Source organism: Erinaceus europaeus, chromosome 5 (genome assembly GCF_950295315.1).
Source record: "Erinaceus europaeus chromosome 5, mEriEur2.1, whole genome shotgun sequence".
Classification (NCBI taxonomy): Eukaryota; Metazoa; Chordata; class Mammalia; order Eulipotyphla; family Erinaceidae; genus Erinaceus; species Erinaceus europaeus.
In genome coordinates this window covers 96007342-96035209 of record NC_080166.1, presented here as the reverse complement: position 1 = coordinate 96035209, position 27868 = coordinate 96007342, and the positions used below count along the sequence as shown (strand labels likewise).

Genomic DNA, 27868 nt, shown 5'->3' with positions numbered 1-27868 from the left:
ACTCCATCACAAAATCTGAAAGTTGAAATTGCACACCTAACATCTATACAGCCTTGCAAGTCAGAGATTACTGATGACAAGTTTGTTAAAAAAAAAAAAAAAAAAGATAAGATGAACAAAACAATACATTTGAAGTTAGAGCTAGAGAACATGAGGGTGTTTCAGCCAACTTCCTCACTTTTCAGATCAGAGACCCAGGGAGAATAAGAGTTTAGTCTAAAGTCACCCAGTGAACAAGAGTGAAAGGTGCCCAGTATCTCTCAGGTGCCCAGTATACTTTGCACTCCAACTCTCTACTTCTAAAGCAAATGGCCACAAAAATGGCTGCCCTCTGATTAGGAGAACAAGTACCCTGAATGCAATAGCACATTTAGTAGCCCATGTTCACTCAGTCCATCAGCAAGAGTACTAAGCATATCCTCTTCCCAGACATGATTCAGGGCTCTTTGGGGTCAGCAGTATAGACTGACAATGGTCACCACACAGGAAGAGTCATAGAGGCTAAAAAAGGACAGTGGGTTTTGACAGATTCAAGTACCATCTGACACACTGTAGGTTTGAAACAGAACCACATATAGAGAGGCACCTGGACCAGGGGTCAGGGGCCAGATTTAATTTTGTCCTGAAATGAATGGAATCTCATTGGAGGATTTTATGTAGGTGAAGGAAAGTATCAAGTTGATCAAAGTAAAAACATTTGCAGGAATAGTCCAGAATTTAACCCATTATTAAAAAAAAAAAAAGACGTGGCTATCCAATTTTTGTGAGTCAAATTATATTCTCATTGAAACATTACAATTCCATGTCCTTTTGTTGCTTTTCTACAATTATTTCACTGAAATGGAATCTTAGAAATTTTGTTTATTTATTTAATAACATGGTAGATAAATAACCAATAGATAGACCTGTGGAGTTAAGTGTAATTGAAGCTCTTTTCACATCTAAATAGTCATTGGTCTACAAATACCTGAAAGAGGCTTTTCATTTAAAGAAATTCCATTGAACTGTTTTGTAAGTTAGAAAAAAAACATTTGCAATGCAAATAATAAGCTATTTCTCCCCTACTTTTGAATTTTGGGGGGAAGACTTTTTTTGATATTTATTTATTTCCTTTTGTTGCCTTTGTTTTGTTGTTGTAGTTATTATTATTGTTGTTGTTGATGATGATGTCATTGTTGGATAGGACAGAGAGAAATGGAGAGAGGAAGGGAAGACAGAGAGAAGGAGAGAAAATTAGACACCTGCAGACCTGCTTCACTGCCTGTGAAGCGACTCCCCTGCAGGTGGAGATCTGGAGCTTGAACCAGGATCCTTAAGCCAGTCCTTGCACTTTGCGCCATGTGTGCTTTCGCTGCACTACCGCCTGACTCCCAGTGTTTTTTTATAAATGATATATCTCTTTAATAATTTAGGAATACTTACAAAAAATGATAGCTGGAAAGGTGATTCTTATGATCCAAGTGAAATAAAAGGACAATAGTTTTATTTTTAAAAAAATCCTATTGGCAATATGAATATAAAGCAAGATGCTCACTTGCAGAGACAGAAATCATTACAGTCTAGAGTTTTCCAAGGCTAAAAGATGAGACCCCCCCCCCAAGAATGTAGACCTTTCTTCCTCTCTTTAAGTGCTGCCAGCAGACACCCGGAAGTTGTAACAGATGTGGGTGTGGTTTAGAAACAAGTGAAGGTGGGGCCTTTGATGTGAATAAAAATGAGCATTCACCATTTTTAAAATACAGTGTTTGACTCCTGGCACCACATATCTTAGAGTAGGACTCTTAACTAGTTCCCTGTAGTAAATAAACAGGTAAATATTTTATCAATGTCACCTTTGTTATGATGTTTATGCTTTCATTAAATTAGCTTAGTCATAAATAGTGCACTCCCAATAATTTTTATTTTTAAGGGGGTTTTATAAGATGGTGTCAGATGGTGTGTGTGTGTGTGTGTGTGTGTGTGTGTGTGTAACGTTTTCATTTCTTTCCTCATTTCTAAAGCAATAGTTGGAGACCTTGCCCCACTAGAATGGATTTGTCTATATCTGTTTCCTGTAGCAGATGAATAAAACTTTATTGTCAGTATTTGAAGAAACTCTAAATGAAGATGTTATTTGTGATAAACATCCAAAGATACTATTAGTAAGAAATATGTGTATATGGCATTATTCTCTGCAATAAAGCTTTGGTGCACCTGCTGGGGGGACTCTTCATGAGCTGGGAAGTAGAATCACAGGTATCTCTCTTTCTCTTCCCCTCACTTTTCAATGTCTCTCTGTTTTATGAAATAAATAAATATTTAAATATTTTAAAAGAGGAAACTAGATAATATTCTTTTTTAATTTATTTCTTTATTGGGGAATTAATGTTTTACATTCAACAGTAAATACAATAGTTTGTACATGCATAACATTCCCCAGTTTCCCATTTAACAATACAACCCCCACTATGTCATTTATCATCCTTCATGGACCTATATTCTCTGTACCCACCCACCCCAGAGTCTTTTACTTGGGTGCAATATGCCAATTCCATTTCAGGTTCTACTTGTGTTTTCTTTTCTGATCTTGTTTTTCAACTTCTGCCTGAGATTGAGATGATAATATTCTATAAAACCAAGTCTCTGGTCCCCACTAGTAGAGGAGAAGCTTCACTAGTGAAGAGGTAGGTCTGCAGGTGTGTGTGTCTCTCTTCTATTCCCCATTCCCTTTTAATTTCTCTCTACCATATCAAACAAAAGGGAGGGGAGGAAATAATGATCGATGTGAGCAATGGATTGTCATTCAGACACTGAGCCCCAGTGATAACACTGGTGGCAATTTGAAAAAAAAAAAAAAAAAACTAAAGAATTAAAGGGGAAAACAAATAAAGGAGTCTCAGTGCTGGCTGAAAAACCCAGGTCTTCCAAAGTCCCAAGGATGGAGCTGAGACTCTGGGAGGGTCTTTGCAGGCATTTGACCTGGGTAAGAAGGTTGTTTGGGGTGAATTTGAAACTGGAAGGGGCTCAGGAAGAACAATTAGATGGGAGGCAGGAAAACCACTTAGAAGGAAATGAACGTTGTATAAGGTTAGCACACACAGGTTAAGACTTTGTCAGAAAGCAATAGAAGAAATAACAGTGCTCTCTGGGCATCCATTTTTTTCCTTTTTGCTCATAGAGAGGCAGATTCTTATTTTATTTGTTTTATTATTTTTAATAAGATATTGCATCAGCTGTGCTTCCCATTGTTTTAATTTATTTATGTACTTATTTATTATTTGATAGAAACAGAGAGAAACTGAGGGGGGAGATAGGGAAAGAAGCAGAGAGTAAAAGAGACCACCACACCTATGTGTCCTTCAATGAAGTGGGGCCTGGGCTTGCACCTGGATCACACACATGGCAAAGCAGCGCATTATCCAAGTGAGCTATTTTGCCAACCCTCCCTTAAGATTTTTTTAATATTTATTTATTCCTTTTTGTTGACCTTGTTTTATTGTTATAGTTATTGTTGTCATCATTGTTGGATAGGACAGAGAAAAATGGAGAGATGAGGGAAAGACAGAGAGGGGGAAGAGCAAGATACCTGCAGACCTGCTTCACCCACCACTTGTGAAGCGACTCCCCTGCAGGTGGGAAGCTGGGGACTCGAACGGGCATCCTTATGCCAGTCCTTGCACTTTGCGTCACCTGCACTTAACCTGCTGCTCTGACACCCAGTTCCCTCCTTAAGATTTGTATTCCATGTGGAGAGAAAGAGAGACACCCTGCATGGCTCCTCTGCTTGACTAACTTCCTGTTTGCCTGATGTTCCCAGGTGAAAGCCAGAACTGGAACCTGGGTCCTCACACATAGCTCTAATACATCAAGCCATCTCCAGGACCTTGTGGATCCTTTTTCTTTCTTCCTTCCTCTCTTCCTTCCTTCCTTTTTTTTTTTTTTTTAGTTGATTTAATAATGATCAACAAGACCCTAGGATAAGAAAGGTATAATTCTACACAATTCCCACCACCAGAATTCCGTATCCCATCCCCTTCATTGGAAGCTTCCCTATTCTTTATCCCTCTGGGAGTATGGACCCAGGATCTTTATGGTGTGCAGAAGATGGAAGGTCTGGCTTCTGTAATTGCTTCTCTGCTAGACATGGGCATTGGCAGGTTGGTGGGTCCTTTTTATAACCTCACTAAAGTGAAAAAGGAAAAAGGGAACATGGGGTGGGGGGAGAATGGGATGGGGCAAGAAGAAACCCAAGGGGACAAGTCCCTATAGTATGTGGATTTCACAACAGGACATAGATTTTATTTCAGAGTCTTGAGTTATGTGTAATCAAAGGTTTCCAGACTCCCCTTCCTCAACCCCCATAAAACCAGCAAAACAAAAGTCTCCTGCTCAGTAGAAGCCAATGCTTAAGTGTCACTGTGTCCTTTCTTTAAAACACCTTTGTGGGTTCAGGCCATGGTGCACCTGGTTAAGCGTTCAGATTACAGTTCAAAAGGACCAGGGTTCGAGACCCCAGTCTCCACCTGTATGGGGGGAATGCTTCACAGTGGTGAAGCAGTGCTGCAGGTATCTCTCTCCCTCTCTGTCTCCTCCTGATTTCAATTTCTCTCTGTCTCTATTCAATAATAAATAAAATATTTTTCTTAATTAAACACATACATACCTTTGGGGAGGAGGCTTTCAAAGTACAGCTGAAGGGCAGACGTGGAGTGATTGGATCCACAGGAAATGGATTCTGTTGCAGGGGGAGCCTCGGCTGTTTTTCAAGGCCCCTGGTCACTACAGAAACAAGTGTGTCCCCCAGAGAGATCCAGGCCGAAGCCAGGAGGTAAACACAGCAACTTGTAAGGTAGCAAGCAGAGAAGTTGAAAAATTGAGCAAATAGAACAGTCCATCCGCTGAGTGGATTGACTAAGCAAAGAGCATAGCAAGTAGCATCTGTCTAGGTCTGGCAAGTGGAGAGGAGCAAGGAGACGATACACAGTGATGGGAAACCTGTCAGAGCTGGGGACTTGGCAGCTCAGGCAGGCGGGGATCATGCTGTTTGAGTCTGTTATTGGACTTTGTCCCAAAGCACTAGAGCTGTTTGAAAGATCTGTAAAGTTACTGCCAGCCAGGCTGACACCTCATGAGGGTGGAGAAGTCTGTTTGGGAAGACAACTGGCTATTTCAGAGAGAAAGAGAGAGAGAGAAGCCAGAGCTTGGTGCATGTGTGCGCTTAGCCACTTTTTGATTCAGAGAGAGAAAAGGGCAGAGAGACCACAGCCCTGGAGCTTCCCCTGGTGCCATGTGGTCACAGGACTGGAACCTGCATCATGTACACAACAAAATATAAACTTTACACAATACACTACCTCTATGTACACCCCCCCCAATTTTATTCTATTGACTTTTTTGCCACCAGGCTTATCAGTGGGTTGCCTACATGACTCCACCACTCTTGGTGGCTATTTTTTTCTTTATCTTTTCTTTCTTCTAGCCAGAGGATGAGAGATAGAGAGCAAATAGAGAGATACACAGAAAGAAAGAGAAGCAATGTAGCACTGCTCCACAACTCCTGTAGCTCCCTCTCTCCTGAAGATGCACCCATGTGGCTGCCTGGGACTCAGAGCTGGATCTTCATTGATGATAACACATATGCTCTACCGGGTAAACCACCTGCCAGCCTCCAACCTTCCATTAAAAATATTATGGAGTTGGGCAGTAGCCCAACTGGTTAAGTGCACATGGTGTGAAGCGCAAGGACCAGCGTAAGGATCCCGGTTCCAGCCCCTGGCTCCCCACCTGCAGGGGAGTCGATTCACAGGCAGTAAAGCAGGTCTGCAGGTGTCTCTCTTTCTCTCCCCCTGTCTTCCCCTCCTCTGTCCTATCCAACAACGATGACATCAATAACAGCAACAATAAAACAGCAAGGGCAACAAAAGGGAATAAATAAATATTTTTAAAAATTAATATTTTGTGAAAGAGGGAGTGACCAGAGCACCCTTCAGCTCTGGATTATGGTGGTCGGTGTCTGGGATTAAATCTGGGACCTCTGGGTCTTTGGGTTTGGATGTCCTGTGCTCTGGCATGTTTGTCCATCTCTAGCCCTCGTCAGTCATTCTAGAATAGCCAATTCCCTCCCTTCGTGTGGCTATCTTAGGAGAAGCACCCCATAAAGACAAGGTGTTTCTTATGTGCACCTTTTTCAAGAAGTTAACAAAAATGGCCTAGGGGCTAGGTGGTGATGCACCTGGTAGAGTACATGCATAATAGTGCACATGGATACACAGGTACAAGCCCTGGACCCCCACCTGCAGTGGGGCAGGTCCATGAGCAGTGAAACAGGGCTGCAGGTGTCTCTCTCCCCTTCAAATTCCCCCTTTCTCTATCAAAATTTTGTCTGTCTCTACCAGAAATCAGGAACATATATCCTTATAAAATGTGGCTTAAAACATGAAGAAAGCAATCAGACACACCACTGTTTGCAGCTCAGCTACCCAGAGAACTAGCTCATCTTTACGCCTAACTGAACTGTAATTTGCTCACCGCACTCCCACTTGGAGAGGAAAGGCTGCAGGAAGCATCATGTTCTAGTGAGTCTAAGAGGCCAAGAATCTTGCTGCTGCTGCTCACTGCTGCTACCAGTGAACAGTGTGGCCGCCAAGACTCCCCGAACCATTTCATGCCACCACAGGCTCCAGCTGGAGGACAGCCACAGACAGGCAGTCTTCTGGACAAGAATGCAGGCTTTTATCACTCCATGTGAGGCTGCTGTCAGCTATCCCAAGAAGCCTATCTGGCATTTGGAGGGAGCTGTGCTCACAGCTTAATCTCCACAAGAATGAGAATGGCAGTGAGTGGGTTCTGTCTCTCTAGTGTTTTCAGACCCCTGATTTCAAGATGGCGGCATATGGAACCAGGAAAACATTGCTTCTATAAACATAAAAATAAGTTGGTGTGGTTAGCTAAAAGGAGTGAAATGGCTTGCTTACAATCATACTACTGGCTCGTAAGGAGAACTCAGGTGTTCTGGGTCTGTCTCTTTGCCTTGATGCATGTCTCACTGAGGCACCCAGCACCACAGACAACTCCAACTTAACAGTCTTCCTGAATGTACAAACCCAGTTACAGTGTTAGCATGTACTAAGTAATTCTTCTTTACAGTCAGGAAAGCTAAGTCCAAAACTTTATAAAAGCTATATTTAAAGCTCACATTCAGGGTTCAAAGAGAGTTCACCCAATAGTGGAGGGGCCTTAGCAGGCGGTTGAGTCCTGACACCATGGACACCAGGGGAGCGCCATGGCTGGTGGGGTGGTACCGTGGTGTCTCTCCTCTCTGTTTCCCTCTCTCTCCCTCAGCCCCATCTAAAATAAAAAATGAAACAATTGTCCTAAAGCAGTGGTATCACGCATGTGCAAGACTCTGGCACCACATTTTTTTTTTCACTTTAGAACTTTATTGAGTAATGGTTTACAGTACAGTCTTTTTTTTTTTCACCATTCCTGGCACCAAGGTCTGTGTTCCCATCCCCACAGATAATCACTATAGCTCTCCCACAGTCTTAGAGGTTGACATTTTTTTCACATTTGTTTATGTTCAATTCTCTATATTCCACATATGAGTGAAACTGTTTTTTTTTTCAATATTTATTTATTTATTTATTTCCTTTTTGTTGCCCTTGTTGTTTTTATTGTTGTTGTAGTTATTATTGTTGTTGATGTCATCATTGTTGGATAGGACAGAGAGAAATGGAAGACAGAGAGGGGGAGAGAAAGATAAGACACCTGCAGACCTGCTTCACAGCCTGTGAAGCAACTCCCCTGCAGGTGGGGAGCCAGAGGCTCAACTGGGATCCTTACGCCAGTCCTTGTGCTTCAAGCCATATGCACTTAGCCCGCTGCGCTACCACCCAACTCCTGAGAGAAACTGTTTTGTAGTTGTTCTTCATCTCCTTACTTGCTTCACTAAGCATAATCTTCTCCAATTCTATCCACCTTCTCCCAAAGGACACAATATTGTCTTTTTTAATGCTGAATAATACTCCATTGAGTATATGTCCCATAACCTTTTTATTCAGTCATCTGTTGAAGGGCATTTTGGTTATTTCCAAGATTTTGCTATTGTGAATAAAGCTATTATAAATATGGGGTGCATATACCCCCTTTGAATAAGTGTTATTATATCTTTGGGGTATAAGCCTAGTAGTGGAATTGCTGGACATTTGATTTTTTTAATTTAGATTTTTTTTTTAAATTGTGGCAGCATTATACATAACAAACCATACACACCTTGGGGGCCAGAAGATAGTTCACTGGTCCTGAATCATTTTGCATTTCCTCCTGCAATTGACCCAAGGTTCCAGTCTCCCTACACCCTCACCAACAACTGGCGTGTACATGCACGCGCATGCATGTGTGTGTGTGTGTGTGTGTGTGTGTGTGTGTGTGTGTGTGTGTGTGTTAATAATAGCCTTCTTACAGTTGTAGTGTTGACTCAGTGAGTAGAGAATATTCTGTGCAAGTGTGAGGGCCTGGGTTCAATCCCTTACACTGCAGACACCAGAGCAGTACTCTAGGCTCTCTTTCTATAATAATAATAATAATAATAGCCATCCTAGTGGCTGGGAAATCTAAAACGGATTTTAGGAAAGCTTTAAAAGAGGTGATGGATACCAGAGGTTCATGAAATCTTATTGGAGATCCTAAGAACCATCATATGTGTCCCAGAATTCAGAACCTTTTCTATTCTTGAAAGCCATCACAGAGCACATAGCTCACGTGCTAACACAGGCCATTTCTGAAGAAAACGTACAGCTCTTCACACTAAGTGGAATAAACAAGGACTCTCATTAGTTTCACTTCAAAGCGAGTTTTGTAACAATGGGATCATGGGCTGTGGAGGGTGAGGGTGTGGGAGTGAAAAACCTTTAAGTCTGGGAACTGCAGACAGAGAAGTTAGGATCTGTGTTAGTATGCTATCCACTTAGCCAGAGACTGGTTGGAAGTGAGTGAATATGCAGCCTACATCAGAAAGTGCTATGGAGATACACAGTGCTACAGAGTGGGGCTCCTTTGTGACAATCATCAGGACCAGAACTGACTTGACTTCCTTTTCCTATCATGCTTGGATACTAGAGTTTGAGAGGAAGTAGCAGACAAAGCCAAGCACACTCTCTCTCCCCATGACCCCCCCCCCCATTTCCACTTGGACTCTTAAAAACCCCAAGGCTAATATCCCTGACTAATACCTACCCCCTGGCTAATATCCCTGGCACACAGCTTACTGTGAAGGCGCAGAGACAGAACACTGCTGCACCAAAAAGCAGGTGCAAAAGCTAATCAAGGGATGCCTGTGATATGACCTTGCAGGATAGGAGGACCATGCAAAGAGACCTGGCATGAAAGAACAGCTGGGCTTCTAGGTTCTTAGGCATCTTTTTCACTTTGTTGATTTACTTATTTATTTATTTTTGTATTGCTATCAGGGTTATGACTGGAGCTCAGCGCCTACATGAAGAACCCATAGGTCCTGGCAGCCATTTTTTTCTTTTCTCCCCCTCCCTTATTTGATAGGACAGAGAGAAATTGAGAGGGGTCAGGCAGTGGTGCACCATTTAAGTGCACATAGTACCAAGCCTCCAGCTCCCCACCTGCAAGGGAGATATTTCACAAGTGGTGAAGCAAGGCTACAGGTGTCTCTCTCTCCTTCTGTATTTTTCCCTTCCCTCTCAATGTTTCTCTGCCCTACCAAATAAAATAGAAAAAATGTCTGCCAGGAGCAGTGGATTCGTAGTGCTGGCACCAAGCCCCAAGGATAACCCTGGAGGAAAAGGAGGGGGAAGAAATGGAGAGAGGGAGGGAGGGAGGGAGGGAGGGAGGCAGGGAGGGGGAGGGAGAGAGAGAGAGAGAGAGAGAGAGAGAATTGATAAGGGAAGGGGATATAGAGAGGGAGAAAGAGAGAGACCTGCAACACTTTTCACTGCTTGTGAAGCTTTCCCCCCTGCAAGAGGGGATGGGGGCTTGAACCTGCATCCTTGTGCATAATAGCATGTGCTCTCAATCAGGTGTAGTACCACTTGCTCCCCTTGTACTTCTTTAGCTCCTTCTCTAGGTTCCCCTATTTCTGGCACCAGGATGAACCTCTAGGATGACAAAACAGCCCTTTTTTCCTCAGCTGTATCTGTGGTAGGAGTGTCCACTCTTCTAGTGCCCCTTTGAATATGCAGATACAGACAGAAAGGTACCAGAGGATGCAGGTGTGTGAAGACCTGAGTATACTGTGAGCGACTGAGCACCTTTGGGCACAGCTAGAAGCTGGAATGTTCTGGAAAGCTCTAGTTATCTCTGCAGCCCAGACTCCCCCAGGGGAACAAACCCCTGGAAGCCACCTTGGCCAGCTGCTGATTCATGAGTCTCCACTAGCCTAGCCCCACAATGTACACAGCATCTGCAAGGAATAAAGCCCTACTCTGAGCAAAGGCACAAATGCAAAAGTCAGTGCCCAAGGTGGAGAAGAGGAGACATAGGAAGCAAGGTCACCTCTCAGCCCCTCTCCACTCCCATGAAGATCTACTCTGTGAAGACTAGCCTGTACTTGCTGGAGGTCATTCCACGGGGTAGTGATGAATTAGATAAAGCTTGTGGAAGCTGGCACATATGCCTGAAAGTCAATCACAATCAATTCAGTGTCACATTTGAGAAGTTGTGTCAGGAAGACAATCTCAGAATTAGATTCTGTAAACCACTCACCTGGATCTCCTAGTTGGGTTCAACCAATGAGAGGCAGAAGCTGGAGGTCAGAAGGATGGACTAGAGAGGTCAGGGGTCATCCCCTCCATGAGTGTTGGATTAGCAATGGCTGCCGCTCTCCATGACTTCAGGTCTTAGGCATACTGGCAACAGCTTCTTCCCCACTGGTTTTCTTAAACCCCACCTGTCCACATTTGCAAACAATTCTCTTCTCTATACTTTCTATTCTCCTTTTGGGCTCACTATCAAAGGAATAAGGCATATATGCCCACATATAGTCAAATATAACATCATGAGAATTAGAAGAAAGCCCCCAGATGGATGCACCAGGGTTCATTATATGGCTGTTTCTCCTTTGGCATGCAGTGATACTTCCTGAGATTGAGGAAATTTATAATTTCCTGAATAAAAATTGAAGGTTGCTCAACTGGTAGAGCACATTCATTCCATGTGTGAAGTCTTGGGCTTGGTCCCTGAAACCATATGAGAACACTGCAGACAAAAATGGTAGAATTCGGGAGTCAGGCAGCAGCACAGTGGGTTAAGCACAAGGACCAGCTTGAGGATCCTGGTTTGAGCCCCCAGCTCCCCACCTGCAGGGGAGTCGCTTCACAGGCTGTGAAGCAGGTCTGCAGGTGTCTATCTTTCTCTGCCCCCCTCTGTCTTCCCCTCCTCTCTCCATTCCTCTCTTTCCTATCCAACAAAGACTACAACAATAAAAAAAAAAAAATTTAAACCAAGGGCAACAAAAGGGTATAAATAAAAAAATATATTTAAAAAATGGTAGAATTCCATGGATGGTAGAGCAGTACTTTAGTAGACACACACACACACACACACACACACACACACACACACACCTCTCTCCTTCCTCCCCACCTGCCCCTCTTTAAAAAAACTTTATTTATTTAATTGTACAGGATTATGGTTAAGACTCTGTGATGAGGGAGTCGGGCGGTAGCGCAGCGGGTTAAGCGCAAGTGGCGCTAAGCATGAGGACCAGCAGAAGGATCCCGGTTCGAGCCCCCGGCTCCCCACCTGCAGGGGAGTCGCTTCACAGGTGGTGAAGCAGGTCTGCAGGTGTCTATCTTTCTCTCCCCCTCTCTGTCTTCCCCTCCTCTCTCCATTTCTCTCTGTGCTATCCAACAACAATGACATCAATAATAACTACAACAATAAAAAAAAAAAAAGACTCTGTGATGAATCCACTGCACCTAGTGGGCTAATTTTTCAGAGACATAAAGAAATTAAGAGGGTAGAGAGAACTAGAGAAAGAGAGAGAGAAAGAAAGGCACTTGCAGATCTGCTTCACTGCTTGAAAAGTGCCGCTACTCGCCCCACCCTTGCACGTGGGGACCAAGGGCTTGGTCCTGGGTCTTTGCATATAGTAACATTGACACTTTATTGGGTGTACCACTGCCTGGACTCCTTGTCTTTCAAAATACTTAAAAATAAAATACAAGGGAGTTGGGCGGTAGTGCAGCGGGTTAATCGCACGTGGCACAAAGTGCAAGGACCGGCCTAAGGGTCCCAGTTCAAGCCCTCGGCTCCCCACCTGCAGGGGAGTCGCTTTACAGGCAGTGAAGCAAGTCTGCAGGTGTCTATCTTTCTCTCCCCCTCTCTGTCTTCCCCTCCTCTCTCCATTTCTCTCTGTCCTATCTAACAACAATGATAACAGTAAAAACAACAAGGGCAACAAAAGGGAAAATAGATTTTAAAAAAAAATTTAAAGGTTTAAAAAATAATAAAATAAAATATAAAAATTGAGCCGAGGAGGTGGCTCAGCAGAATTGTGGATGTGAGCAGCCCTGGGTCATTCATCCATGACACCACATTGGGGGGAGATTTTCAGGAAAACACAGAAAGACAATGAAGACAGAGTTTCTCCTGGTGGATGCCAACAGTGGGTACAGAACTCAGGCCAGATTTCAGCCCCAGCTCCCTCCCTCCCTTTGCACTGCACACAGTGTCCAATGGGACCAAGAAGCCCTCTAAAGGAGTGGGCAGAACCCTAAAGCTGGAGAGTCAACCTAAATTATTAAGAATATTTGGGACTTACTGAGAACCTGCATTGTGGGGCCAGGCGGTGGCGCACCTGATTAAGCACACACATTACAGTGTGTAATTACCCAGGTTCAAGCCCTTCATCGCCACCTGCAGGGGAAAGCTTCACACATGGTGAAGCAGTGCCGAAGTTGTCAGTCTGTCTCGCTCCCTCTCTAACTCCTATCAATTTCCCTCTGTCTCTATCTAATAATGAGTAAATAAAATTTTTTTTAAAAAAAAGAAGGGGGGAGTCGGGCTGTAGCGCAGCGGGTTAAGCGCAGGTGGCGCAAAGCACAAGGACCGGCATTAAGGATCCCGGTTCGAGCCCCGGCTCCCCACCTGCAGGGGAGTCGCTTCACAGACGGTGAAGCAGGTCTGCAGGTGTCTATCTTTCTCTCCTACTCTCTGTCTTCCCCTCCTCTCTCCATTTCTCTCTGTCCTATCCAACAACAACAACAACAATAATAGTAACAACAGCAATAAACAACAATGGCAACAAAAGGGGGGAAATGGCCTCCAGGAGCAGTGGATTTGTAGTGCAGGCACCAAGCCCCAGCAATAACCCTGGAGGCAAAATAAATAAATAAATAAATATTTTTTAAAATTTTTAAAAAAGAGAGAGAGGTGAGTCAGGTGGTTGCGGGGCACGAAACAGCAAGGACCCGCGTAAGAATCCCGGTTTGAGACTTAGGCGCCCCACATGCAGGGAGTCACTTCACAGGCGGTGAAGCAAGTCTGCAGGTGTCTTTCTCTCCCCCTCTCTGTCTTCCCCTCCTCTCTCCATTTCTCTCTGTCCTATCCAACAACGACAACACCAACAACTACAACAATAAAATAACAAGGGCAACAAAAGAAAATAAACAGATAAATATTTAAAGAAGAAGAAGAGAAAACATGCATTGCAAGCAAGGATAAGATCTACCAGAAGTAGATTCCACAAAGCAAAGTAGGTCCTTTGGAAGGACTACCGCAGTATATAAGGAGGTGAGATTAGGAGCTAGATGGTGCCTCGCCCACTAGAATGAGCATGGTATCATGCTCAAGGACCAGAGTTCAAGCCCCTGCTCCCCACTTCCAGGGAGGGTAGCTTCATAAGCAGAGGATCTGTGCTCCAGGTGTCTCTCTTGTCTCCCTCTCCCTTTCACTTTCCATCTGTCTTCACACTCTATAAAAAAGAAGGGGGGGAAGCAGTAGTGCAGCAGGTTAAGCACACATGGCTCAAAGTGCAAGGACCTGCACAAGGATCCTGGTTCAAGCCTCCAGCTCCCCACCTGCAGGGGGTGCCACTTCACAAGTGATGAAGCAAATCTACAGGTGTCTATTGCCGGGCTAGCATCGCCACAGAGAAAAGAGACCAGGAACTCGTGGCTGAGTGGGGCGCAATGCAATGCCTTTATTGATCAGAGACAATGCTTTTTATGTCTTAGAAACCAGAGGTGGCAAATTGGAAAAGGAAATGGCTAGGAGAGGGGGTAGAGAAAAGAAAAGAGCAGGAATGCAGAAAGCTTCCATAGCAGCTGTTGCCAAGGTTCTAACCAATGGGATAAACCAATACCCTGCAGGCAGGGCGGGTCTCAGGCAAAACAGTGATTATGTAAATACACCATAGTATCAAGGATGGAGCAGGGCGTAATGCCCAACAGTCTATCTTTCTCTCCCCTTCTCTGTCTTCCTCTTCTCTCTCAATTTCTCTCTGTCCTGTCCAAAAACAATAACAACAAGGGCAACACAATGGGGAAAATGGCCTCCAGGAGCAGTGGATTCATAGTGCAGGCACCAAGCCCCAGAGGCAGGAGAGAAGAAGGAAGGAAGGAAGGAAGGAAGGAAGGAAGGAATATAGATATATAGATAGATATAAATAGATATAATTAAGGATATAACAGATAATAAATAATATAAATATATATATTATATCTATTATAAAAGAGAGAGAGAGAGAAAGAGAGACCTGCAGCCTGCTCCAACACTAGTGAGCCCCCTGGGCCCCCTGCAGGTGGGGACTGAGGGCTTGAATCCAGGTCTCACACATAGTAACTTGTGCACTTTTCTGGTTGTGCTACCTCTTGGCCCCAACCCAAATGTCTCTATACATAAGAGTGATGTGATGAAAGCAATATTTTATGGAGATTAATCAAATAGTGCACACAAGATATATTAAAAAATGAGTGAGGAGAGGGGTGGCTGCTGTGGTTATCTACACTCCAAGAAAAGACGCAGGAAACTGTTGATGGGAATGAAACAGGTGCTGCCATATGGGAAGGGAAGGGAAGGGAAGGGAAGGGAAGGGAAGGGAAGGGAAGGGAAGGGAAGGGAAGGGAAGGGAAGGGAAGGGAAGGGAAGGGAAGGGAGTCGGGCGGTAGTGCAGCGGGTTAAGCGCACATGGCGTAAAGCACAAGGACCAGCATAAAGATCCTGGTTCAAGCCCCTGGTTCCCCACCTGCAGGGGAGTCACTGAACAAGCGATGAAGCAGGTCTGCAGGTATCTGTCTTTCTCTCTTCCTCTCTGTCTTCCCCTCCTCTCTCCATTTCTCTCTGTCCTATCCAACAACAAGGACATCAATAACAACAACAATAATAACTACAACAACAATAATGTCAAGGGCACCAAAAGGGAAAATAAATATTAAAAAAAAATTTAAAAGAAAAGGAAAAGAAAGAAAAGAAAAAGAAAAGAAGGGGCCAGGTGGTGGTGCACCTGGTTAAGCACACATTACAGAGCACAAGGACCCAGGTTCAAGCCCCTGGTCCCCACCTGCAGGGGGGAAAGCTTCATGAGTGGTGAAGTAGGGCTGCAGGTGTCTCTCTGTCTCTTTCCCTCTATATCTCCCCCTCCCTACTCAATTTCGCTCTGTCTCTATCTAATAAATGAAAATAATTTTTAAAAAAGAAAAATTACATAGGTGAACTGTAAGAGCAATTGGTGATTACTAGAAGGAAAGTGGGAAGTAAATAGGGGCAAGTGTAAAGGATAAAATCTGTGTAAAGGATAAATTCTGTGTAAAGGATAAAATCTGTGTAAAGGATAAAATCTGTGTAAAGGATAAAATAGGGGCAAGTGTAAAGGATAAAATCTGACTTATAGTGATGAACTTAAAACACATGTCTTCTAGACACCTGTTGAGTCTCAGTGCACATCTGAAAATTACTGGGTATCAGGCAGGTACTTCAAAATCATGGAATGAAAACTAACAGCAAGTATGAGAAGTCTTCTGGGAAGCATAGCAAGAGGATTGCAAACTGACAGGTGATGACAGTGAAGGGTCAGGCAGAGCTCTAAGTGTCTCTCTGAGCTCTTCAGTCTCCACTGGCCTCCTTACATATGAGCAATGTATTCAGACTGTTGACTTGGAAGAACTGATGACTTTGACATTTTAGCAAAAGTGAAATCAATGTTAGTAGAAATTTGACATTTTAGGACAAGACAATTAAAGAGCCCTTCAGTGCTATCCTGTTGTTTGACTTAATGTTGAATTAGAACCAAGAGACATTCTGTTAGTCACTGGTAGCCCTACACACTATCCCAAGATAGTTTACATACAGAAGGTTCTTCTGCTTAACTCTTCAGGTAGAGCTTCCGCCATTGAGAAAGATCGTGCTCAGGGGGCCGGGTGGTAGCACAGCGGGTTAAACGCACACAGTGTGAAGCACAAGGACCAGCATAAGGATCCTGGTTCGAGCCCCGGCTCCCCACCTGCATGGGGGTCTTTCTCTCCCCCTCTCTGCTTCCCCTCCTCTCTCTATTTCTCTCTATCCTATCCAACAACAGCAATAACAACAACAACAATAAACAACAAGGAGAACAAAAGGAAAAAAAAAGAAAGATCACTTTCCATATGAGGGAGCACTTGAGGAGTATATGTATTTTGCAAGTTCAGGTCTTACTAGCAAAATTCACAGTGAATTAAGGAAGCTACCAAGTCCTTAAGAAGTTTAAATGAGATGTTCACTTCAAGTAACCATTTCTGGAAGTCACCAACAGAAGATCCATTTGTCAGAAAGCCTGCCTTTAAATAATATTTATTTATAGGACAGAAACAGAGAGAAATTAAGAAATTAGGGGAATAGAGAGAGGGAGAAAGAGAGTAGCCTGCAGTACTGCTTCACTGCTCGTGAAGCTTCCCCTCTGCTGAGGACCTGAACCTCATGCACTCAACCAGGTGTGCAATGACCCAACCCGTGCAAACTCAGTGTCACAGAAAACTACTCTGGAGGCCAGGCAATGGGACACCCACTAGAGCAAACACATTATGTACAAGGACTCAGATTAAAGTCCCCATGCCCCCGCCTGTGGGGGAGAAGCTTCACAAGCAATGAAGCAGGTCTGCAGGTGTCTGTCTTTCTCCTCTTGCCTCTCAATTTCTCTCTGTCTCAATAAACAAAAGAAAAGGAACAAATAACTACTGAGATCAGTGGCTTCGTGGTGCAGGCACAGAGTCCCAGTGATAATTCTGGTGACAACAAAAATAAATAAATAAATAAATAAATAAATAAATAAATAAATAAGGACTGACAAAAGAGCTCATTTGGATAGTGGGCTGCGTTGCTGTGTGTACCACAGGTTCAAGCCCAGCCCCCACCACATTGAAGGAAACTTCGGAGCAATTAGGCTCTCTCTGCCTTCTTATCAGAGTAAATAAATAAATAAATAAATAAATAAATACCATTCTGAAGTCATTTCATCCATACCTCTTTCTAATAAAATGCATTCCGGAAGTCGGGCAATAGCGTAGTGGGTTAAGTGCAGGTGGTGCAAAGCGCAAGGACCCCAGTTTGTAAGGATCCCGGTTCGAGCCCCCAGCTCCCCACCTGCAGGGGAGTCGATTCATAAGTGGTGAAGAAGGGCTGCAGGTGTCTATCTTTCTCTCCCCCTCTCTGTCTTCCCCTCCTCTCTCCATTTCTCTCTGTCCTATCCAACAATGACGTTAGTAACAACAAGAATAATAACTACAACAATAAAACAACAAGGGCAACAAAAGAAAGAAAGAAAGATTTTTTTTTTTAATAAAATAAAATGCATTCCTTGCTTTCACTTTTTTTTCCAGAAACTCAGTCCAGTGTTTGCCAGTATTTGGACTCCCTCCTGCCTTGCTCTAATCTGTTCTCTCCTTTCCATCTTTGCAGATACTTGCCTGAGATCATGAATGATGGGCTGACTAATCAGATCAACAACCCAGAAGTAGAAGTGGACATCACGAGGCCTGACACCTTCATCAGGCAGCAGATCATGGCCCTGCGAGTGATGACCAACAAATTGAAGAACGCCTACAATGGCAATGATGTCAACTTCCAGGACACCAGTAAGAAAAGCTCTCCCCTTGCCAAAAACTCAGAGTGAAAACTAGCTATAAGACTAGACCAACTTTTTTTCTTTTTTTTCCAAGAGCATTGTGACTTTCAAGTTGTAGACATTTGCCCAGTCTGCGGAGTCTTTTATAGTCCTTTGGCCAGAGAGCTCTGATCAGCAAAACTTAGGATACTAGAACCATCACTGGTCTAGAGTTTCAGTAGACGCACTCAGCTCCGTCAAAGCAAAAATGAGTTGCATCTGCCAGTTGGCCCCTCCGTGATAATGCAACAAAGTAATGTCCTCACTTTCTCATTTTCCCATAAGCATCTGAGGCATCTGCCCCAAACTCCTGTCCCCATTCCACAGCCCTCCAAGAGGAAGGTTCTGAGAAGTAATCATGTGGACAAGATTAGGCTGGAACCATTGTCTTTTCTCTCAGGAACTTGGGTCTTGAACATTTACTCTTTAAGTGCCAAGAGTTCTCTTCTATGGAATGAGAGTCATTCCTGTCTAGTGGATTGTAGAATGTTCAGATGAGAACCATTTATGAAAGAGTTAAGGCAATATCTACTGTGCTCTGGATTCTACTGCATTGGTTCCCTCTCTGTCTCATTTGCATAGACAGAGGCCAAGGACTTTTGTCTCTAAAATATTGAGAAAATTCTCAACAGAAGTTGAGAAAGAAGAACAGAGAGGGAAACTCAAAGCAGGATTTGACTGAATTTGGAGTAGGGCACCAAAGTAAAAACCCTGGGTTGAGGGTGAGGGTGGATGTTCACCTTATTGGAGGGGGGAGAGGGATCGGACACAGCCTTTTGGTGGTGGAAACAGTGTTTATGTACACTCCTATTAATTTGTAGTCATATAAATCACTACTTAATTAATATGAGAGGGGGGAAATTGAATGTCTCAAACTTTTTAATGCACAGACCATAGGCTGTGTCTTCAATATGTTGAATTTCTTAAAAGCTTAGACCAGGGAGAACAGAAGAAACTGGTGGCACAGCTATATACAAATAATGTCAAAGGACATAAATTATGGTGATGTTGTGTATGATACAGCAAATTCTAACAAAGGGATTTTTCAAAGTTAACCCAACTGCCAGTATTTGGACTCCCTCCTGTGAGGATAGCAATAACTATCTATTGTCTTCTTAAACCCTAAGACAGCAGGAACCTCCCACTTCCTCTATAGAGCCAATTTGTCCCTCTGTTTGAGGACAGTGCCTGCCATACAAACAACCATCACATCTTATAGGCCAATAACCTTTATAGCTTTTGATAATTTTTTAAGTGCCCCTTAAATAACTATTTATGTGATTCCTTTTCAGAAAGCAATGGGGCCATGGCTTTGTTCAGCAGGAGTCACCTGTCATTGTTTGCTTATCATTAAAAAAAAAATCTAGGGAGTCGGGCAGTGGCTCAGTGGGTTAAGCGCACATGGCATGAAGCACAAGGACCAGCATAAGGATCCCGGTTCAAGCCCCCGTCTCCCCACCTGTAGGGGAGTCGCTTCACAGGCAGTGAAGCAGGTCTGCAGGTGTCTTTCTCTCCCCCTCTGTCTTCCCCTCCTCTCTCCATTTCTATCTGTCCTATCCAACAACGACAACATCAATAACAACAATAATAACTACAACAATAAAACAAGGGCAACAAAAAGGGAATAAATAAAATTTTAAAAATCTAAATCTTTGTAAAGCTTATATTAATTCTCATTCATAATAGAGGTAGTGAGAATAATTCCCTCAGAAACACTGAAATTTAATTAATTTTCCCCACTCCCCCATGTAAAGGCCAATAAAAGTAAATCAGGGAATGTTAAGAACCTGGTATGGTGTATCTAAGTGATTTGATCTGATGTTTAGGTAGCCCCTTAAAAATAAATAAATGAGGGGGCCGGGAGGTGGTGCTCCTTGCTAAGCCCACATAGTATTAAGCTCAAGGACCGGCAGAGGATCAAGGATGGGGTTCAAGCCCCCGGCTCCCCCCACCACCTGCAGGTATGGATGCTTCACAGGCGGTGAAGCTGGTCTGCAGGTGTCTCTCTTCTTTCTTCTGCTCTATCTCCCTCACCCTTCTTAATTTCTCTCTGTCCTGAGAAATATAATGGAAAAAATGGCCTCCAGGGGGTCGGGCAGTGATGCATGTGGTTAAGTGCACATAGTACTAAGCACAAAGACCTGCTCCAGGATCCAGGTTCGAGCCCTCAGCTCCCCACCTGCAGGGCAGACACTTCACAAGCAGTGAAGCTGGTCTGCAGGTGTCTTATTCTCACTCCCTATCTCTCCCTCCTCTCTCAATTTCTCTCTGTTCTCTCCAATGGAAAAAATGGGTGCCAGGGGCAGTGGATTTGTAGTGCTGGCACTGAGCCCCAGCGATAATCCTGGAGGAAGAAATAAATAAATAAATAAATATAATTAAATAAATAAATACGTTGTGCTGGGCTGTGCCTTGCTTATTCAAGGAAACATCCAAAGAATCTCTACATTACCTTCAATTAAGTAGCACCTCGCCACCCAAGATAATGCCCGTTTTCAGTACTTAAAGAAGCGCAGCACCGTTTCAAGCCAGCAGAGGGTGCCAGTGTTTAGAGCTGTTGGATGGAATGACTGGGCAAGAGAAACAGTAAATGTTTATATTTACAGTTTATTTATTTATTTATTTATTTATTTATAGTTCTCTAAGTCCTCCCAGAAACACCCTTTCCCTTATACATACCGCTTAACAGTGCTGTGATATGGATATGACTGGCCTCATTTTCACAGGGGAGGAAGAGCACTACACATGGCTACATGGCTAACTGGTTTACCTGGACTCAGCTAACCAAAAAGCAACAGGTTGTAGCCTAGAATACCTGTGCTGTAAGAGGCATAGCTTTCTTCTATCCCTCAGGCAGCGTTGCTTGGGCTTGATGCCCTATTGCAAAGTATGGGAGGTGCCTTCACATATCCTCTGTCAAGTAAATTATTATCTGTCTCTTTGAATAGGAGGCAGCTGCCTCAGGCACATTTCTTTACCCAGCAAGTATTTACTGAGCACCTTCATGCTAATGGCAATGGGGACATAGACATGAATGCTTTTGGTTTTTTTTGCCTCCAGTGTTATTGCTGGGACTCAGTGCCTGCATCACAATCCACTACTCCTGGAGGCTATTTTTTTCCCTTTTATTGCCCTTGTTATTTTATTGTTGTTGTGGTTATTGTTGTTGGATAGGACAGAAAAATGGAGGAGGGGAAGTCAGAGGAGGGAGAGATAGACACCTGCAGACCTGCTTCACCGCTTGTGAAGCAACACCTCTGTAAGCAGGGAGCTGGGGGCTCGAACCGGGGTCCTTGTGCTTGGTGCCATGTGCGCTTAACCCACTGCGTTACCACCCAACCCCCATATGAATTTATTTCTACTTTTTTATTTATTTATTGAATAGAGACAGTCAGAAATTAAGAAGGGAAGAGGATATAGCGAGGGAGAGACACAGAGAGACACCTGCAGCCCTGCTTCACCACTCGTGAAGCTTTCCCACTGCAGGTGGGGCACATGAATGAACGGTTTTATGCACAAAGTTTCTAGCCTCAAGAAGCTTACATTCTCACAGGGAACAAGAAACCAAGCGAGTAACAAACACAAGCACAGATAGTAATACTGGCTTTCAAATCACTAGTAACTGATGGCCCCAACTGGGACCCAGCTCTGAGATTTTTCATTTGATCTTCTTATTTTTCTATCTTTTTTCTTTCTATCAGAGCTACTATTGAAGCTCGGTGCCTACACTACAAATCCACCACTCCCTGCAGCCATTTTCCCCCTTTCTTTTCTTTGTTTTCTTTTTTTTTAATTATCTTTATTTATTGGATAGAGACCGTCAGAAGTCAAGAGGGTAGGGGGGAGACAGACAGGGAGAAAGAAAGAGAGACACCTACAGCACTGCTTAACTACTCTCAGAGCTTTCCCCCTGCAAGTGGAGAACAGGGACTCAAACCTAGGTCCTTGTGCACGGTGATATGTGTGCTTAAGCCATTGTACCACCTCTTTTTCTTTTCTTTTTTGCTCACCCTTGCATTTTGAGGAGTATAAAGTCTTTATGTTTTTAAACAGCATTGCATTTTATATATTTTAGATACATAGTTTTCAGAGGCGTTTACTAAAGAGTACCGTGCTCACTCAATGTACCCTGTTCAGTGGCCACCAAGGGCAGTGGATTGGTTGTGCTGCCACCAAGCCCCAGCGATAATTCTAGAGGCAAAAAAGAAAGAAAACCACATTATCTGTGGAGAACATTGACTCTTGGGTCTAAAAAATACAAGCAAGGGATAGATTTTTTTTTCTTAAAAAGAAGAAGAAGAAAAAGAAGAAGGAGAAGCAGAAGAAGAAGAAGAAGAAGAAGAAGAAGAAGAAGAGGAAGAGGAAGAGGAAGAGGAAGAAGAAGAAATTAATTTCAGTATTATTGGCCAAAGAAGAAATACCATGGCCTCCCTCTGAATCTGCTCTTTTCCCCTGTCCACAGGTTGGAGTGACTCTGGACGTCAATTAATTCTGTGTTTCTGACAGTCCCTCAACCTTGTTGAGCTGGGTTGAGTGACTGACCCTCACGTGGGAGATGACTATCCCACTGCTCTCTTTCCAGGCGGTGGTCTAACGACCTTATCTGTCTGTCTGTCTGTCTGTCACCCACCAGGCGATGAATCCAGTGGATCTGGGAGCGGCAGCGGCTGCATGGATGACGTGTGTCCCACAGAGTTTGAGTTTGTCACCACAGAAGCACCTGCAGCGGACCCTGATCGGAGAGAAGTGGATTCCTCTGCAGCCCCGCTGAGCCACTCCCTGCTCTCGGGCGCCCTCATCTGCCTGGTCCTGGCCCTGCAGAGACTGTGCAGATAATCCTGGGTTTCTGGTTCCTCCCGTGAAACTGCATTTTCCCTCTTTGAACAGCCAACTCACTTCTTTTCTTACACACTTGGACAATGGGCAATGCCCCACACGGACAGTTTTTCTATGAGAAGAGGGCAGTACTGCGCTCTGCCTCCCTTTTTGTTTTCCCAAAGAGTACCGGGTGCCAGACTGAACTGCTTCCTCTTTCTTCAGCTCTCTGTGGGGGGCGTGGGGGGGTTGTTTATTCTAGAGAATTCTTACTCAGATCTTTCTTACCAGGAGATATTCTTACCTTCATTTGCTATTATGCTGCAGAAGTAAAGGAATCTCATGTTGTGAGTATTTTTTTTCCTTCCCATTAAAAAAAGGGGGGGGGGTAGGAAGAAAATCATGTTTCCTCAAAAAATCGGGCCAAACCCCAAGAACAAAGAATCAAAGAATCAAATTGAGAGGACAGTAAGTTCAGTATTGCCAGCAACTCCCGGTGTAAGCTTTTCTGTAACAAATCAGGTTTACAAACGCTTATGGGGAGAAAACGTGTTTCTTTTTTAAAAAAAAAAAAAATATATATATATATATATATATATATATATATATATATATATATATAATGGAGTGAAAATAACTTGTCTTGCACTCTAATCACCCAATACCAAACTGATTTGGAAGTACCGATACCAAATTGAGAGTCCCATCTTGATTAGGAGAGCAAAAACTACTACAGCCTCATTGTCTTTCTCACAGTGGCACTGTTTTCCTTAGTTTTATGTCTGGCCACTGGATCCAATTGGCACAGATTTGGGTTTGTTGCTCTTTTTGCCTTCCTCTTCAGTTACTACTGGAACCCATCAGTTTATTCTCCTGAAGGATCTGCATTGGAAATCTTTTTCCAGTGGTACAATCACTTTGCTTTCACAACAGATTTGACATGAATCAGAGGTTTCTACCCCTATCCCCGACCAAGAGTTCCTTTCATGAACTGATGAGCAGATGCACACATGGGTTTTTATTTTCAACAATGTGCTTTGTGTCCATTGGTCCCGGCATCCCAAGGGCATTCTCTTACAAAATAACTCACAACAACAGAAAGACAAAAACAATATGTATAGAGAGAGTATTGACATGGAGATTTCTTTCACTTTTTTAGTCTTAGTATGATCATCTATTTTTATATCTATATATATATATAAAGAATCACAGATTTTAACTTCTTAATTCCAAGCTCAGGGTTGACACACCTTTGTAATGAAAAAAATGTTTTGTCAACCAGCTCTTCTTGTTTTGTGCTGCTCAGAGACGGGATTCCTCATGTGATCTGTGAGCACCAAGCATCAAGACAGAAAACTTTTTACATATCTAACTGTCCATTTATTACCAGTTTGCCAGGGCACACCCTTTGCGCATGAGCAGGTTTTATCTTGCACACTCCAGGCTGTGCAGAGCTCCTGCGGATAGCGGTGGGCGGACAGCAGGACTCTAGCTGTGGGTAGAAGACTCAAGTGGGTCAAGACTGTGTTATCCATACAAAACCATTGTTTTCATGGGCTTCCTGCTTAGTGCACAGAGAAATGTCCTACTGTAGGCGGGTGGGGAGCCACCCAGAGTCATAGTCTGACAACCCCCCCCCCACACACACACACACACACACACAGGTGTGCCAAAGCCCGACCCAGTGCTGGAAAAAAAACTGGGCCTTTAGGAATATTGTTGACTCTCCGTGTGTTTCCTGGTTTGGAGGCTACATCTAGGGTTGGGGAAGATAAGATTTCAAGACATCATAGTATGCCAGTCACATTTTTAATTAACCCGTTGACAGTAATGGCACGTAGATGGTATTTTTCTATTTCTGCACTCATCAAAATTATAATTAGTTATTGATTTAGTCCTCACCTTTAAGTAGAACACCTACAGCATGATAGTATTAAGTGTACTGGGGCACTTTTGCAAAACTGAAAAGTATTTAGAAGCCGCCTGTCGCTATTTTATGCTGAAGGAAAGATGAAACATAAGATTCTGAGAGACTCTGTGGCATCTCTTTCGTTGAAAGCTTTATGAAGTTCACACTTCCTCTAGGTCAGCATTGCAGCCTTCTAGAACATCCTCCGTCTCACTGCCGGAGTTAGGCTTCCTGTCACAGGACCCACCTCTATGAGGGACCAATCACTTGGTGGCTCATTCATTGTTCAGACATGTCAGTATTGTCTTTCTCCAACAGTGATTGTGCAATGCACATTGAATCAACCTGGATTTCCCAGAATACATGAGGAAAACTTTGTTGTGTGGCTTTAAACTTCAAGTCTTTCCTTTTTTCAGTTGGTCTCTGCATTGGTCTTTTATAGAAACAGAAAGCCTTCTTTTCCCTGTGCGTTTACTCATCTCCCTCTCCTCCCATCAGGGTCTGTGACTGTGTAAGAATACACAGTAGATGAATGAATGTCAGCCCCAGTTCTGTGTACACTAAGCACAGAGATGCTGTATCCACACCTGCTTTGGTTGTTTCACCATCGTTTTCACTATCATTTGTACTGAAGAGACACAGTGATTCATAGGAGCCAGGCAGAGAGCTGGAATGCCTAATAATGGAAGATGCCACAATAGCCCTTGCCCGCATGAAGGTGGCCAAGATAGTATTCAAATTGTACTTCCTGGTTTTTATCATCACCTACTAGCTCATCTGCTTTTGCCAGTAGTTTAACAGGAACTTTTTTTATTGTGCCCCCTAGGGAATGAGTTTCTTCTATCAATACTTACACCCTTTTTTCTTTTCTCAATATTTCAGTAACTACTTTGTACTCCCCCCCCCCCATCACCACCACCTCCAGTTTGATTTCCTTTCAGCATAGTGACTGGGGTGGGAATAGTGATGTTCATAGATTTTTCTTGACCTGCTCTCCTCTGTGTTTTGATGTCCCCAAAGTTCTAGAATCCCATCTGAACCTCTGCTCCCAACACTGAACTCAAGACACTAGACATTGTCGGGTGATGCTCACAACTGCAAACACTTAGCTTATTGAAGTGCCTCTATTTACATGTTCTTTAGTTATAATATGTATTTTTCTAACAGAAATACACGTCTGTAATTGGTGTATATTATACTTTGTATGTGTTGGAGCAAAAGCTCAACAGAGGCTAATGTCTTTAGCAGAGAAGAGGACTTGCAAATTCAGGAATGAGAGCACTCCTTCTGCTTTTGAATCAGGAACCACCATGACAACCTTCTGTCATTCTACTGAAGGTTAAAACCCTACTTTGGCTATAGGCAAGTACAACAACACTAGAGGAGCAATCTGATTTCCTTACAGAGACTTATCCAAATAAGTAGCTTATTTTACCTGTTTTCTCTGTAAGGGGGGAGAAAATACTGTTTTGTCAACACTTAAAAAAATCACTATTATCCACCGGGCAAGCAATAGTAATTGTAACTAACATTCTATAAATCAAATACATTGAAAATATTATTGGCTGTAGAATCATGTTATTTAATTTATATTCCCTGCTGTAGACATTAGCCTACTTTAATTCTTTACTCATTATACCCATGTTTTTGGCTACACTCTGAACGCCAGATAAAGTCCCCCTACCACTACCAGAGGTAGGGGGGTAGGGAGGAATAAGACTTTGCAAATTCTTGAGTTGGGATTCCTTTATGACTTCTCTCTGCAAGGTGAATTGTAGGGTGTTTGGATGAAAGGTGGGCATGGTGGCCAATGCAAGATCTGATTCATGCCAAACTTGAAGAACTTACAATTCACCATCTACTTATTGTCATTAACTGACCTGACTTGTAACTTTAAAAAAAAAAAAAAAGAAAGAAAGAAAGAAATAAAAGGGTTGAGGGGCAGGTGACCTTTGCCGATGGCAGAGTAAAGGAGACTGTGGCATTTGCAATGTCAACATTTGCAATGTGTGTTCCTCCTTGGTGGAGACATTAGCCAGTGTTTAGTTCTAGGCCAAGTTATACAAGCGGGATATTGATTTTGTATGCATTCTGGAGCCTTGCTGTAACAGCATGGGACTCAGCTTAGCATGGGAGTATTTGAACCTCACTCAGAGTTGGAATAGCTACTGGAACCTATGACATTGCCTTGTAACGAGGTACTTCCATGAAAAGACAGCTACGGTTGGCATAATGGTGAGGCCTCAGTTGTGCAGATGCATAATATATGTGAAGGACAGATGTGTGCACCAATCAAACCTGAAAATTTTTGTGACTGTCAAATGAATATTATTTGGGTTAAGTTTTTTTTTCATTTCTGATTTGGATAGAAAATTGCTATTAATCTTGTATTAAAAATAGTTTTAAAAAAATCTACTAGTGCCCTTTCTGCATTTTCTTAATTATTGTCAGCCAAAATCTCAGAATTTGGAGGGTTTGTTTATCCCTTCTTTGAAGACTTTATACAAGCTATAACATGAAAGGAAAAAAAAAATTATTGCACACAGAAATACACTTGGCATTTGATGAATATTCATGGCTTTAAGACTACCCAGAGCTTTCTAAATGTTTATAGAAGATACAATCTCTTATTGTATTGTTTCCTCTTGTGGCCTATATGTTAATGAAGTCATAAAAATAAGGTGATAGTGAAAGATCTAACAATTTCCTTTTTTTATTATATATTTTTTAATCTTCATTTATTGGATAAGGACAACCAGAAATCAAGAGGGAAGGGGGTGATAGGGAGAGAGACAGAGAGACGCCTGCAGCACTGCTTCACCACTCGCAAAGCTTTCCCCTGCAGGTGGGGACCGGGGGCTCGAACCCCTGTCCTTGCGCACTGTAATATATGCACTCAACCAGGTGCACCACCACCCGGCCCCCAAGATCTAACAATTTTCAGATTCATAGATTGCACTGATTTTATATTTCTGGAAATGTCCATGCTCTGAGACATTCAAGACATTTTGCATAGCAAGCTAAAGATCCATTTAATATTTACTAAATCCCTCCTCTGTACT

At 43.1% G+C, this 27868-nt stretch overlaps 1 protein-coding gene across 2 annotated transcripts in view; it reads left to right on the top strand.

Annotated features, from left to right (window-relative positions):
• The window catches only part of GPC6 (glypican 6), a 1360227-nt gene extending 1333006 nt beyond the window's left edge, over nucleotides 1–27221 (top strand). For both annotated transcript variants that reach the window (XM_060191578.1, XM_007519754.3), the window contains 2 exons: nucleotides 17878–18053; nucleotides 22716–27221. In XM_060191578.1, the coding sequence (XP_060047561.1) occupies nucleotides 17878–18053; nucleotides 22716–22918 (379 nt within the window). In that variant the 3' untranslated portion in view covers nucleotides 22919–27221. The remainder of the gene's footprint in view (nucleotides 1–17877; nucleotides 18054–22715) is intronic.
• Nucleotides 27222–27868: the final 647 nt, after the last annotated feature.